At 55.1% G+C, this 15,685-nt stretch overlaps 1 protein-coding gene across 1 annotated transcript; it reads right to left on the bottom strand.

Moving 5' to 3' along the window:
- Nucleotides 1–3,901: 3,901 nt before the first annotated feature.
- TOB2 (transducer of ERBB2, 2) lies at nucleotides 3,902–14,218 on the bottom strand. Its single transcript, XM_027540674.1, has 2 exons — nucleotides 13,496–14,218; nucleotides 3,902–7,792 (listed from the first exon to the last, which is right to left on the bottom strand). The coding sequence occupies exon 2, from the start codon at nucleotides 7,694–7,696 to the stop codon at nucleotides 6,659–6,661; it is 1,038 nt and encodes a 345-aa protein (XP_027396475.1). The 5' UTR covers nucleotides 7,697–7,792; nucleotides 13,496–14,218; the 3' UTR covers nucleotides 3,902–6,658.
- Nucleotides 14,219–15,685: the final 1,467 nt, after the last annotated feature.

Below are 15,685 nucleotides of genomic sequence, written 5' to 3'. Positions count from 1 at the left end.
GGCAACCTGGGGGTGAGTGACAGCACTCTCATTGGAGATTAGATCCCAGCTCGCCATCCGGGCTGGGGGCCCCGTGATGTTGCCCTGAGAACCTCTTCAGCCTCATCTTGTGCTGCTTGCCCGTCTCTTGTTGTTTAGTCACTAAGTTGTGTCTGACTCTTTTGCGACCCCATGGACTCTGTCCATGGGATTTTCCAGGCAAGAATACCAGAGTGGGTTGCCATTTCCTTCTCCAGTCCCTTGTTTATGGCTGGTCTTTTCATTCCCTGGGCACACCATGCTTGTTCCTGCCTCACCCGTGGATGTGTGCTGTTCTCTCTGCTAACACTCTTGTAATTCAGGTCGCAGGTTGAAAGCTCCCTCCTTGGGATGGTTTGCCTTCCCCCGACCACCCAATCTCAAGGGGTTACTTGGTCACTGGCTGCCATCCCCAGTTTTGATTGTCTTAGTGGAGCATCCTCACCATCTGATATATCCATCACTTGTTTTTTTGTGGTTCATAGAAAATAGCTTCATGAAGACACCTGGGGGACTTCCCCAGTGGTCCAGTGGTTACAACTCCACGTTCCCAATGCAGAAAGTATGAGTCCCATCCCTGGTTGGGGAACTACCTGCATGCTGCATGCCTGGAACCGTGTCCAGCACTAATGGGGGCTCCGTATAGCATAGAATGTTAATGCTTGGATGTTGGGTGATTTCCTACTGCAGGTGAGGGCAGAGCCAGCCTCAGAAGCCAGAAGTCCAGGTGGCTGGGCCAGGCGTCTTCTCCTCCCTGGACTCACCCAGCCCTGCCACAGCCCAGTAGGATTCTGAGCGAGTCCTCATGCCTGTGGGGCTCTCAGCCCATCGCTCTTTGCTCCCCTCTCTGGGGAAGGTGCCACAGCCCATGGTCCAGGGCCCTCACCAGGGCTCGGGACCCAGTGGGGCAGGAAGGGGTGCTGGCCCAGGGTCCAGCCCCAGTGGCCTAGCTGGACAGGGGCCGAGACTCACTGCCTCTTGTACAAATGGGACAGAAGTCAAGGGGAGAGACAGATATCTGAGGTTACACAGAGTCGGCAGCTAAGAGGAGCCATTTCTTTTGCTGGCAGTTGAAATTCCCCAAATTAAAACCCAGCAAATCAGCAGGTTCCTGTCGCCCGGGCGGGTCCCAGCCTGCCCTTAGGCCCTGCCCACTCAGAACTTGGCCAGAGTGGCCAGATCCAGGGAAGGGAGGGCAGAGGACAGGCGTGTGGCCCTCCACCCCGTGACTCACTGGGGGGCGGTGGCAGTGAGGGGCCCAGACAGCGGCATTCCCTTGGCCTCGGGACTGGCACTGATTCAGGCAGGCGGTGGCGAATGGAGCCGGGTTCTCCCGCCGCCATGACTCACCCCTCCCCGCCCACCTGCTCTCCAGGGAGAAACTCCCAGGCGGTTTCGGGGCTCACATCGGGAGTGACCGGCATCCTTCCCAGGACACTGCCTTGCTGGGCGACAGCAGCTTCCCACCCCTGCGGAGGGCAGGCAGGGGGCCAGCCTAGCATCTGCCCTGAGAATGGAGTCTCTTTTTTCCGCCCCAGCCTGGTCTTGCTGTCAGCACAGTTGGGTTTCTGCCTGTGTGCTGAATCAAGGAAGCCTCCTGGACTCGTTGGCTGGTGGTGTTTGAGGATGGATGATTATCGCCTTGATGATGAAATGATACTTGTCATTTACTCTGGGCCAGCCACCATGCTCAGCATTTCCCACTCACTATTGTAGTTAATTTTCACAAGTAGGTGTAATTATTATCCCCATTTTAGAGGTGAGGGAACTGAGGCACCGGAGTAGGTGGAGTGGTTACTTGAGGTCACCCAGCTCGGGAGTGGCAGGGTTGGGACTGGAGCAGAGTCCAGACGCCTCCCTGCTGAGTGCCCTCTTGACACATTCCCTGGGGAGGGGCCATGGCCTTGCCCTGCCCCTTCCTGGCTCTTCTTCACCTCCCGATCCCTGGGCTCCCAGGCCCCCTGTGCATACCTATCCTGTCACTGCTGTCCCCCTGTACCCGGGGCAGTGGGTGCTCACTGAGCGTTTGTGAATAAATGAGCCCTTTCCCCAAGGAATTCTGGGTCTACCCGAACGTTCTTTCTCCCCTGACCCCCAGGTCTCCCACTGCCCCACTTCAGAGCTAGCCGTTGATGATTAAATGGACACATGGACATATGAACCAATCATGTCGTGCCTGAGCTGTGGAGAATTTGGAGGTGTGTTCAAATCTGGAGTCTTTGGTCTACTCTCTAGCTGCAGCACGTGGGCTTCTCCTTGCAGTGGCTTCTCGTGTGGAGCACGCGTTCTAGGCTCCTGAGCTTCAGCAGTTGCAGCCCATGGGCTCGGTAGTTGCAGCTCCCAGGCTCTGAAGCACAGGCTCGGTAGTTGTGGCACATGGGCTTAGTTGCTCCGTGGCATGTGGGATCTTCCCAGATCAGGGATCAAACTGGTGTCTCCTGAACTGGCAAGTGGATTCTTTACCACTGAGCCACCAGGAGCCCTGGCGTTTGTTCTTTCAGCTGGAGGGGCTGGCTGGGGAGGCGATCTTGGCACCTGAACTGGGCCTCCAGGTGCCTCCCCCAGGCCTGTCATCTCCCTGGCACGTGCACAGGAAGTGGGACTGAGTAGCTGGGGCCCAGCTCCAGCAGGGTCTGTGCTAGGTGTTTTATTTATATTAACATAAATAGGGGTGAACATGTGAGGGGCCCTGGGGCCCACAGGCAGTGGGCTGCCTGAGCCCAGAGACACGGAGACAGGCTGGGCTTCTCCCTGCCAGGCCGGGGAAAGGGAGACCTCTGCCAGGCCTGGCACCCTGGACTGGGGCCTCGCTCCTCAACAGGCTCTGTTGGGGGAAGCGGCCTATGGAGGGGCTGGACATCAAGGGCTCCTGGGACCTCGTGCAGATGTGGGGTGCTTGGCTTGAGAGCTTCTAGGTCCAGTTCACACACTTGGGTGGGCAGGGATTGGTGGTGTCGTTTGGGGAGGGGCGGGCAGTTAGGGGCCTGAGGAAACCCCCATCCTGCTGATGCCCCCGAAGAGCCGCTTGTCCCCTGCCCCAGCCTGGATGGAGGGGGCAAGATCAGACCTCCCGTGCCCACCCCATGTCACTCTTCCGTGACAGTTACTATAGTTTTATAAAAAAGCCACACAGGGGTCAAAAAACCGACTTCCCCATTTATCAGTTTTATTTTAGCAGGTAGTCTAACACGGAGGCCATTTCTCAGTTGTACCGTGGAGATCATACCTGTTATCAGGTTGTTGTGAGGGTAAAACAAGATTCAACAAACACAGCCACCCTCTTCATCCCGTGGGCCTTGCGGGGCTGGTGTGCAGCTCCGCTGGGGAGAAGGTGCCAGGTCCCAAGGTAGAGGAGATGGCGGAGGGTAGAGGAGATGGCTGAGTTCCTAAGAAAATCAGCAGATGGCAAGGCAGGGGGCCGGCTGCTCCCAGGCCCAAGCTCAGGTAGGCCGTTTCACCCCTGAAGCACCTCGGGAAGCACCAGGTTTCCGGGATGGAACCTGACCTAGGCAGGTTCTTCTCATCCTTGCCCACTCCTGAGGTCTAGCAGCCTGAGGTGGAGAGCAGGCTGGAGGCTGAGCCCTCCCTGGGTTGCTGCTCCCCAAACAGGTGTGTCCTGTTCTCACCACTATCAGCAGAGGAAGCGGGGCAGTTCCCTACCTCATGGAACCGCTTTCCAACGTGGAAAAGGCCCCATGGGCATGGGCACCCCAAAGTGTCCTGTGCTGATGGGCTAGGTGATAAAAAGGGGCCCGCAACACTGTGACCCTCCAAGGCTCAGGAGAGGATGGCCAATCATTTCTCGAAGTTGACAGGCATTCACTCCCAACTCTCCCTCTTCCAAAAGGGGCCCCGGAAACAAAACAAGCAGGGAGCCAGCAGGTTATTATATATCATGCTTTTAATACAAACTTAAAAAAATCTGGAACAATATAAACTGTACAGATTTGATCAATCTTTTTTGTTTTTAAACTAAATCTCTAAACACACCAATGTTCCATTCCAAAATATTGCACAACATTCTGAATACAAAATGCTTGATTGTATTCCTCCTTCACTAAAGAAAACAAGTTCATTACCCTGCTCCCCCAAGCTCCTCTGCGTGTTGCCTCAATGCCCCCCTTCCCATCCCTAGGGGTCACACTAGAGAATCTACAGCTCACTGCATTGAGAAAAAGACATCATTCTGGACTAAAAAGTTTACATTCTTTACAAGACAATCCACCTTTTGATTTGTTCCTGGGAAAGAGGGGTAGACAGAGAGAGGATGGGGAAAGGGGAGAAATAGATTTTATTCTCCTCTTTTTTTATTTTAAAGTTTGTTTTTCCTGAAAAAATATCTTTCTCTCCTCTTTTTAAGAAAAAATCTTGAAAAGAAAAAAATTACGTTTTTTTACGTTAGAAATATACATATATTATATATACCTCTTACATTTTACAAATGTAGCAAATTATTCAATACAAACGGACACCAAAAAATGTAAAAAAAAAAAAAAAAAAGTCTTCCTACGAAACCAGGTAAATTAGTGCAGATTTCGGTTTTTCTTAAAAAAAATAAAATTGAAGCAAAAATGCCTAGATTTGAGACAGACACACTGAAGTGGGCCCAAGAGCCCAGCCCAGGAGTCATGCTCCTGAACGCACATTTTTTTCTTCTTATTTCAAAAGACACTAAGGGGTTGGTCTCCCCCTCCCTGTACTTGGTGAGAATGAGCCGACCGGGTGTGGCGGGTGCCTGTGTGCGTGGGCGTGGGGGAAGGGCTGGGAGGGGGCGTAAGGCAGCGTCCAACCTTTCCCAGAGAACAGCCTGGGCCTGTCACCTGTGCAGGAGCTGAGGGCTAGGGAGAGGGTGGCCCAGATCGGGCTGGCCCCTGAGAAGGCTAGGGGGGACAGATGGTGCTGGGCTGAGGAGCCAGGGCGTTGCCCTGCTCAGGGAGGTAGAGCTGGTGCCCACTGCAGGGAGAGGAGGCTGGCAGTGTCTGTCTGGGCGGGACCCACTGCCGCAGCAGTTGCCCACTTGGGGTCACTGGGGCGTGCCAAGGGCTTTGGGACTTTCTGGGGATGGGGCCCCTGGTGCCCATACCCACTCGCCAAAGCGTCATGGTGTGGAAAGCTAGCCCGTTGGGGTAGGGTCGAAAAAAACAACTTCTCTCCAGCAGAGGTTGGAGTGGGGTCGGGGCTACGCGCCTGTCCAGCCCATCACGTCCTCAGAGCATCAGGGCCCAGGGGGACTGGGTCGGGCAGTGAGGGGAGGGCAGGAGGTACCAAGAGGTTCCCCAGCAGGCAGAGGAAGAAATGTACTAAAACAATGACAGCCCAAAGATCAAAGTCTCAATTCAAGGCTTAGGACTGCCCACCTCAGGTGCTGACCCCAAACTCCCATCCCCTCCTCCCCAGGTACTCACGGTAGCAGTTCCCACCCTGGGCTGAGGTCACACAATAGGAGGGTCCAAGTCCAGGGACTTCTCCTCTTAGGTATCAGAGGCTGGATGTCTCCTTAGCCCCTCACTGCTAACCTTTTTTTTTTGGTCAAAAACAAACAAAAGTGCAGATCCCTCCGCGGCTGGGAAACCAGTGGTTTCTGCACTGCTTTCCCCTGGGGGTGTCAGGCTCAGCCAGACTCACCCTCCATGCGAACCACAGAAGGACCGACAGCCCCGCCTCAGCCCTTTCCCCAACCTCACACATAAATAAGCACTTGCTGCAACCCAGAGTCACATCTAGAGACCAAGTTTCCCATGGCTTGGAATCCCATACAATAGGACAGCAAACCACGCACGCAGCCCACTGACACTCACCCCACCTCCCTGCCCACCAGCGCAGGCCCAGGAAAGAGGGGGCTATAGGAGAGGCAGCCTGTGCCAATGGCTGGGGTTCCAGGGCCTCAGTGACTGTCTGGGCCAGGTGGGAATGGTGGCGTGGGGCCACAGGGCAGACATGAAAGGGACACCAGACAGACTGCTAACCTCCCTGGAGTCAGACATCAGCTCAAGCGCGGAGGGTGTCAGGCGGCCAGCTGGCAGCTCCCTAAGGCCCAGGCCGGAGAGGGGGTGGGGGCGGGGGCTGGAGTCAGACCTATTTGGGTGGCAGGGCCCGAGAAGGCCTGCTGAGGTTGGATGGCTTTGAGTCAGAGGATAGCTGAGTGATGGAGGCAGTGACACGGGGCAGTCTCTCTCTGTTCTGAGGAGGGCCGGGCCCCAGCTGTAGTTCTTCCTTCCCTGTGAGCTTGGACACACCAGCTTTAAACCAGGCGTGTGAAGGAGGGAGGGAGGGAGGGAGGGAGCAGGGAGCAGCAATTCACATCTGGACCATTCTTAGCACAGGAAGCCACTAATTAAAGATGTTATATAGAAAACTACATGTAAAAAAGAAAAAAAAAAAGAAATATAAAACCCAAACCAACCAAATAAATCTAGAGGCAGGCAGGAAAACAGCAGGGGGAGCCGAGTTAAACCCGATTCGCTGCTTCGGAAGCCCCCTCCTACTCCATGCCTGGGCTGGATCTTGTTTCTAGAAGTTAGAGTGAGAAGACTGGAAATCTTGTTGTGTTATCTTGCTTTTCCTCTCTTTTTTTGGCCTTTCCTTTCCTTTCTCTTTCCTGTGGTCTTGGGTGCTCCTGGCCCCGCGGGCAGGTAGGCGGTCAGTTGGCCAGCACGACGGGCTGGAACGGCTGGCTGGGATACTGCATGGTGTTCAGGTTGTAGCTGAGGCCTTCCACGAAGGGTGTCTTCTCCAGAAAGAGGCTGTTGGCACCACCACCAAACACCTGGGCCACGTCGAAGCTGCTGCTGTTGCAGGTGCCAGCACCGCTGCCCCCAAAGGAGGCCGGAGAGCCACTGCCCGGGCCATCGGCCCCGTCAAAGAAGAGGCTGGGTGAGCCACCGCCATTGTACACGAACTCCTTGGCGTTGGGTGAGAGCTGGGACTGAGGGGCTGGGTTGGCGGTGATGAAGTTCAGTGAATGCAGGGACAGAGAGAGGCTCTTCTGCTTCAGCAGGTTGTTGGTGGGAGAGCGGGCCAGGCGAGGCTGCTGCTGTGGGGGCTGCGGGCCGCCTGCACCCCCGCTGGCCACCCCACCCCCACCTGCGGCCCCACCCCCCTTCTTCATCTTGGTGGAGCCAAACTTGGTGGCCGCAAAGGAGGCGGTGGTAAAAGTGATGGGCTGGGCCGAGCGGGGGATGAAGGTGGGGCTGGGTGACTGGCCAAAGGACGGGGACGGGGAGTTGGACAGGGAGCTGTCCTGGCTGCCGATGGGCACGAAGACCTGGGCGTCGGGGTTGAAGCTGCTCTTGATCTCCTTGTCCAGCTCAGGGGCAACACAGCCCTCGCTGTCATCCACGTACAGCACTTTCACAGCCCCCTTCTCACCAATCTGGTAGGACACCTCGAAAGGGTCGATCCAGACGCTCAGCTCCTCGGGCACGTTGGCCCGCACGTCCTCCACCGCCAGGCCACTCCGCTTGGCGGCCAGCTCCACCACGGGGTCCACTATCTCCCCAATGTGGACACAGCGGAAGCCAGAGCCCTTCAGCGGCTTGTCGGGGTACCAGTGGCCTTCATATTTCTTTTTCAAGAGTCGCTCGAGCTCCTCGCCAAACAGGTCTGCCCGGCGCCGGGGCAGCTTGTTGTACAGGTAGGAGATGATGAAGTTCAGGGCTACTTTGATCTCCAGCTGCATGGTCGTCTCCTAGGCAGAGAATCAGCGCAGGTGCGTGCACAAGTCGAGGGGAGAGGTAGGAAATGTACGGCGGGCAGCCCTGGGCTCCAGACAACTCTGAGAAATGAAAAAGAAAGGCTTCGTAAGTAGACATGCAGAAAGCCGGGGGGTGGGGGGTGGGGGGCGGATGACACCGAAAAGACAGAGAAGCACCAGCTCTGGAACACGGAGGCCCAGGGTCCCCTTTCTGCCCCACTAGTGGTAGGCTCGCACATGAGGCTGTGGGTAGGCCACTTTCTTCTCAGCCTTCCTTTTATCAGTGACACGATATTTCAGGAGGCACTTGATAAATATTTTAAGCAATTCTAAAGAAACGGGGGTGCTGTGGTTTCCACTATTTTGAGAATTCAGGTCATTGTGAGTGAAATAAAAAAAACAAAAAACAAAAAACTGCGCTCCTAAATCAGAAGGAGAGGGGATGGTTCTTACTAACTGGTTCCTGCGATGTCTCAAGGAAATCATACTCCCAAACTGTCACAGGTCACGACAGGAGTTTAGACTCTTCGTTTCTCCCCCTTAAATGAAAAGTGATACGGGCCCCTGAACAGGAAGTAGCACCACCAGCATTTCATGGGAGGCTGATATCCAGTCACATCCCATTTGCTATCCTGGGCTCCCTGGGTGTGTATGTGCTCTGGTTCACTTAGCGTTTGCAGAACTGTTTTTTTTTTTTTTTTGCAGAACATGTAACCAAGGTGTGCATTTCCATCCAGATAAACCTCCAAGAACAGAGACTGGAGCACAATTCCCCCCAAAAAAGCCAAGACCTATCACAGTCAGACACACAGACCAACAAGGGAATTGCTGACTAGGGGCTGCCGCAGAGAAGCAGAGGAAAGGAGAGGAGAGTGAGCCTTTTAGGCGAACAGAGCCTCAGGAGCAGTACTGGTGTGGCCTCAGGGAAATCTCTGCAGTTTCTGGCTGTGATGGGGGGGCAGAGAGAAGAAATTTTCCATCACCCTCCAGCCTCCAGCTGGGGACCCATCATCACTCAGCCTCCCAGGGACTGTCTGACCACCTGTCCTTGGCACTGGACCAGATTTATCAAGTGTTTGGAGATCCCTGGAGAGGAGGCAGCCCAACATAAACACTCAGCTTGTTATTTTGGGATTCTCTCACAGCCAGATCCACAGAGGTCAGAAAGGTTTATTCCTGAGGTCTGGGCCAGCCTCATTTCTCAGGAAGACGATCTGTGAGGTCCTAAGAGCAGTGATCCTAATCGGCTCGCTTTCTCCACAAGGGCAGATCCAGGCTCCTACCGTGGGAGACCTGAACTGAAAAGGGACATCTTTGAGGCCGACAGAGTCAGAACATGTCCCCCGCCAGACCCCTGGGTGCAACTGTGCTGCTGAGCTCAGCCCAGAAACAAGACTCATTCATGACCCAGGACAGGCATCTTCTGTCCCTGGAGCTGGATTTTTGACTAAAATCCCTTTGGGGTCCAGCACAGAGTATCCAGGTGCTCACTCTAGGCTTGAGGATCTCAAACTTTCTGAACACTTGCCCCAGCTCACTACACTGCAATTGTAGGGTCTGGGCCTATGGTTCCCTGGGGGCACTCTCAGGAATGAACTCTCAGGCAAAGCTCTCCGAGGTGAGTATCAGGGAAACGCACTGGGTCGCTATGGAGGTCTGATGACGCTGGCCAAGTCCAGTGCTACCCTCATCTCAGGTCTGAGAGGCCACGGGCAGCAGTAAAACCAATGCTACGAGCGCGGCCTCTCCAGAGCCCTCCACAGGGAGGCTCAGGACTCAGGAGACCCTTGTCTTCCCCTCTTCTGGCCTCTAATATAGACTTAATCTCCATATGTCTTCAATGCCTATTCATAGTCACCAAAGATTAGTTCCAGGGTCCTTCTAGGTTTAAAGAAAAGAATGGTAAAGATAAGCAGCCTTCTGTTTATGAGGACTGATTTCACCACCAGATGCAAGCTAGCCACCAGGACTATGCCCCCCACTCCCCCAAGAATGGAGGTCTGTAAGGGCCACAGTGGCCCACTGGGAGTGTCCAACACATAGGAAACTAGAGTTGTGAAGAAAGTTGGCACTGATTCCCAAGAACAGGCCTGGATTTAAAGACAGTGTCTTCAAAGTCTTTTTGAAAAGGAGACCTTGAACATGACATATGACACTCCTCCCAAGGCACCATATGGCCTCTTGGTATGCCACACGGTCCAAAAGGGCCCCTACACCCATCTATGCCTTCTCCAACTCTGCTGCCCAACTGCCTTCCAAGTCACCTCCTCTGAACAGTTCAGCCTCAGAATGGGAGTGTTTTAAATGCAGGCCAAAGTCATTGGGAAATAAGCCTCCCACCTCAAAATACAATAGAATCACTGTCATCAGCCCTGCCTAGCTAGCCATTTTCTGCAGCATAAGCAACTAACGCTGCACACCAATTTATACCTCTGTGATGCTGCTGCACAAATAAGGAAGTATGTAATGCCACCTTCACTTCTTTAATTGGAGAACAGGCCAGGCCAGATGGCTGTGGGGTGGAACCTTAGAAAAATGCCGGACAACCAGAATGAGCTTTTCTGCTTTATCAGCTCAGGCTCTAATTTTGACTTCAAGAAGCTTATGGAACAGAGGATTAAAGCACTACTGCTCTCTTTAACTAAAGATAGGAGTGACCGCTCAGATCAGTTTGTTCATTTTTTTAAGGCTATTGTACAAATTCTAACAATTACATACTAAATATTCATACATTCATACAATGTGGTAAAATTAGAAAGCTTAAAAATAAGGACCTTTCAATAAAAGGAACAAATAGATTTAAGTTAAACCACAGGAGAGGACTCAAAGACTTTCTACAACTCTGACTCAGGTGCAAAAGGCCAGAAAAGTCACAAAAAGAAAAAAAAGACTAAGTGCTTAACAATAGCAAAACTGACCTTTTGTCATTAAAAAAAAGTTGAAATATGAGATTAAAATTGTTTGCTTTTATTTTTTTAATATTTATTTTTATTTATTTGGCAGCATCAGGTCTTAGTCCTGTCATGTGGGATTTAGTTCCCTGGCCAGGGATCGAACCCATGCCTCCTGTATTGGGAGTGCAGAGTCCTAGCCACCAGACCACCAGGGAATTCCCTGTCAGATTTTATTTAGAATTTTATCCTCTTTCACTTGCTTGACTTCCAGCAATAAACTTAATCCTGGATTTATGTTTTAAGAGTAAGTGCTCAAGAGAATGTCAAAAAGCGGGCGAAGAACGAAGCTGAAAGGTGGCTGCCAAGTCAACAATATGATAATGGAGACGCCAGAGAAGTGACAAAAACGTGGACAGTTTTCAGAAGAAAAAGTTATATGTTTTAAAGGTGAAAAAGAGGTATGGTGGAGGGAACCCACCGGGCCCCTAAACTCTGAGTACGTGTAAATTCAGACACCACAAGCCTTAACATCCAAATCGTCCTACTGGATTCAAGTGAGTGTGGAAGGAGGACTCGGCGATCACACTTTTGACAAGACCAGTCGATGTCATTAACCGGGTGCTGGGCAGTGGGGGCCTGGCTCTCGCGGGACAGGGGGTGGCCCCACCCCACTGGTCCGGAAGGCGGTGGCCCAGATGGGCGGGTGTGGTTGAAAGGCTTCCAGGACTTGCGGCGACCGACCGCAATACCCCGCCCAGTGTCTCACACCATGTCCCTCAAACATGGACCGTGCAAGCCCAAGCCGGCTTGCAAGGCTCCTTCCAACTAAGAGGGCTCGTCCTATGCAGTCCAGGTTTCTCTGAATCCAGGAAGACCTGACTGCGCCCCAACGTAAGAAGGGCAGGCTCTTCACTCTGGGAATTGTAGTCTTCAGAAACCTCATGCTCAGGTTGGAGCAAATGACCTACTTTCTCTGCACACTACATTTCCCTGCGTACTTTGCGAAGACTCAGCCAGGGAACTACGCATGCCCGACGGAGGGTGAGAGAATCCAGGAAAAGTTTCCGCTGCACATGCGCGCTGTGGCGGGCTGGCGCCCACCCCCTCCTTCCCCGCCCACGGCCTAATACATTTTATATAAATTCTATCTTAAAGCCTACTCTTCGTATTGTATCACCCCACCATATCCAAGTCTCGACTTCTCAAGAAACTAAACTTTTCCTCCTTCTGTCTCTTCACTGCCTCGCATGACTGCTGAATTAAGGATCAGCTTCTAATGAGTTTTTCTTGTTTTTTTTTTTTTCTGGGTGAAGGTGGTAGGCTGGGATAGATAGGGTCACATTCCTCCCCCGCCTCAAATCCCTGCCACTTTAATCTGTATTCTTTGGGCTGGGTGGTTTCCTTTTGGAGTTGCTACAGGGCCGGTGGGTTCGAAGAGAAAAGAGCCTTTTTCCCTTAAAGCTCAGCGGGCTCCACTGCAACACCCTCACAGCCAGGAACGGACAGGCAGGAATTCAACCAGTTCTCCCGTCCTCTCGGCCAAAGAAATTCCCAGTTTTGAGCTGCGGGGAGGCGCTGGGCCGACAATCAAAAGGCCCGACGCCAGCAGGGCCCAAGCCTCACTCCTCTACTAATCCAAGTCCGAGTAACCGGAGCCGGCTAGGTAATGGGAAAAGAGTTCCCGGGCAGGGAAGGAAAAACGGTACATCTGACACCTGAACAACATCTTTTAATACTTAAAATTGTTGGTGAGTCTCCTCCCACTGAAAGACCTGCACTCTGGACCAGACTTACCAGATCCTAGGCAAAGCTCCCTAATCCTTCTCCCACACAAGCTTCTTTCCCCCCTCCGCTTAAGAGGGGGATGGGGGCAGGCACCCAAGAAAGCAACAGGGGTGTTTTTCTGCTGTTAAATCAAAGATGAGGGACCCTTCCCCAGGGTAGGGTGGGTAGGAAGGAGGGGGAAAAAAGGTTAAGATACTGAGCAGACATCCGGGAACCCCCTCGGCTAGCCGCTAAGTTGTCGCCTGATGTGTGGCGTTCTGGCTCTTCTAGGGGGTGAGAAAGGGCTGCCAGCTGTCGCTCGTCTCTCTGCTCCCTCCTCCCCCTCCGTTTCTGGTCAAGGGCACAGTCCATCCTCTGGACAGGAAGGAGCTTAGGAGTAGGGCTCTTCCTCTGAGGCACCTCACCAGGGTCAACCAGTATCCACTGATACAGCTGGAAGGGTACTTTTTTTCCGCCTAGTTTTCCCTTCAAACACTGACGAGGATGAAGAGCTCAAGCCAAAATGGTGAATTCTGGCTTGGAGACCAGAGGACCGTCATCACTGACGGGTCCAAAAGGGGGTGTGTGTGGGGGTGTCCATTCTCCATCCCTCAGGCTCCACAGGGCTCAAAATAAACCCTATTAATTATTACCACCACCCCCCTCTTTCCCGGACACGGGCAAAGGAGGTGCAAAGCAAGAAGGCCTGGATCCTCTTCCTTCCTCTTGATTTATTTAATGGTGTTGAGAGTTATGTTTGGGGGGGGGGGGGGGCGGAAACAAGGAAAATCTAGCGACTCTCTAGGATATTAAGAACGGAGGGAGGAAACGCACCCCACCCAGGAGGTGGTCACACTTGAAACTGGGAGAGAGAGACTGTGGGATACCCCAGGATCAGAGCGAACGCGAGGGAAAGAGGAGCACGGGCAAAACGTGGGCTCCAGTGGGGAGGTGGAAAGGGGGGGGAAATGCTGGCCAGGTGTAAGGGGGTGCGACAGCAACGTGGAGCGTCCAACAGACCGAAGAGCCGGAGTGGAGCGGGGGTGGGGGAAAGCGTCTCCTGCCTGTTTGGGTCCTTGCGGGGGCCACCCCACCCCCCTCAGCCCGCACGGCCCCACTCACTCACTCGGGTCTCCGCCGCGGCGGGGCTGCGTGCCGGCCGCGGGGCGGCTTCTTCCTTCACGGTGTCTCCTGCGAGCCGAGCGGAGGTCGTTCTCCTTTTCCTGGGCACCGCCGGGCCCTGGGCCGATGTGTCCTTTGCTTCGTGGAGGGTTGGGGGAAACGAGTGAGAGGGGCTTATGGGCTATGACTCTCAGTAATTCTTTCCGCTTTTTTGGAGGTCGGGCTCAGCAGCAGGGCGGCGCGCGGGGGGGCGGGTGGTGGTGGTGGTGGTGGACGCAGGGCTGGCGGGCCAGCCGGCGGCGGTGACGGCGCGGGGATGGGAGGACCAGGAGGGTGGCTCGCGTCGCGGAGCGGAGGACGGTCCGGGCTGTGGCCGGAGGACGGTCTTGCCCTTCTGGCCGCGCGTCGCCCGAGCCGCTCGCTTCTCGCCGCAGGACGACGACTCGCACCTTCCCGCGCCCCGGCCCGAAGTGAGCAAAGTCAATGAAAAGTTTCACCCTTAGCAACCCTGCGCACGGATCCGGCTTCCCCACCCCTGCGTGATGCGTCCCTCCGCCCTGCAGGGGCGGGGCCCGGCGCCGGGCCGGGACTACTTCCCGGCCGGCTGGCGGCTTTAACCCCTCCGGGCTAGCGGCCAGGCACTCGGCGTGGAACCCAGCGGCGGCCGGGCCCTCGCCCTTGTCCTACCCTCTGGTGGTCGGCCGGCCCGCCTCATCACTCAGCCCCCTCCTCTCTCAGATGTCAGCGAGGCTGCCTCTGGTCGGCCTGTGTCACGTGGGCTGTCTCCCCTCCCCATCACGACTCCGCATCGTAGTTTTTTTTTTTTCTTCGTGCAACCCCCACCCCCCGCCCCCCGCAAAACCACTCAAATCGTGCTTATTGTGTAAAGATGTTTCCCTAGGTTAGACAGCAAGTTCGGGAGGGCAGGGGAGTCTGGCCTGGGACTGCGCGTGTGCTCACTTGGTGTGTTGGCTGAATGGGTGTGTCGCGAGAAAAGGGAGACTTTTCCCCGCTGTTTTTTTTCGGCCCTGCACCTGCACGGTTCGGTTTTGCTCGGCCGAACCGTCCCCGCGGCCACCTCAGCGAGTCCTTTCGGCTCTGGGCCTCTTTGACTGACCTTCCCCGTGGCGCTCGCACCGCCCCAGTTACGGGTCTCTTCTCGGGTAGGGGAGCTGAGGGGACGACTCGAGCTCTGGAAAGGTTTCAGACCTTTTTATCAAATTCGGCTCTTGGCCCAAGTCTTCCGAGCCCCTCGTGCCTCGTCAGGGGGACCCGTAACGTCGAGGGGAAAACCCGGGCTCAGGCAGCGCGGGTGTAAGAAAGGGATGACCAGAGGCCGGCCGGCCGGCCAGGAAAAGGAACCGAGCGACACATGAACCTGCCCCCTTGCCGCCTCTGGCGCCCGTTAACCTCGCGTCTGGGGCAGCGCCAGCCCCAGCCCCGCGCAGGCGCGCGAGCGTGTCCCCCGCCCGCTCGGGGCAGGGCTCGGCCCCTTTGCGGACGCCCCCGTAAGGTTCTCCCCATTCGGCGACCCCCCACCCCGCACCCCGAGCCACATTTCTTCTAGTAACAGACCCCGCCGGCGGGGGTGGCGCCTGCTAGGGCCAGAGGCACCGGGCTCGCGCACCCGACAGTCAGTCGGCGTGCGGACCTAGGGCGGCGGACCCAGGTTCGCCAAACCCGGGGACCCGCACACGCCAGACCTGCGCGCTCGGCTCCCCTGACCGGGCTACTGGCCACTCGGCTACTTTGTGACTGTGTTAGGCATTGTGTGTGTAGGGAGGCCTGAGTCTCCAGGGAGGTCACAGGCGGACGGGACTGCCCTTGGTGAAGCCCGGGGCCGCTGGGAGCTTGTACCTTAAGTCTTCCTATCCCTTCTTTAATCGCCCATTCCCCAATTCCCTCCCTACCCCCGACCTTAATTCTCATTCCAGACAGTTCCAGCCCAACGGCAGCCGCCAAACCCACGTGGGGTGGCGAGATCCGAAAGTTTCCAGCTACGAATGGTTTGCAGTTTTTCCTTGATCACTATTTTTGGCAAGGGCAGAGAGCAACGGTAAGGAGCGGCTTTAAATGCTCTTCTCTGTAGAGAAACGCTGGACTGGAGGGCAAACTCCAAGGGGACCGAAAGCGGGAGAGAGCCTGAGCCGTAGAACCCCCCATCCCCCACACTCAGAGCACCTCAGCCTCTGGG

The sequence above is a fragment of the Bos indicus x Bos taurus genome, chromosome 5 (genome assembly GCF_003369695.1).
Source record: "Bos indicus x Bos taurus breed Angus x Brahman F1 hybrid chromosome 5, Bos_hybrid_MaternalHap_v2.0, whole genome shotgun sequence".
Taxonomy (NCBI): domain Eukaryota; kingdom Metazoa; phylum Chordata; class Mammalia; order Artiodactyla; family Bovidae; genus Bos; species Bos indicus x Bos taurus.
The sequence above is the reverse complement of the archived record's forward strand: the minus strand, read 5'-3'. Positions and strand labels throughout refer to the sequence as shown.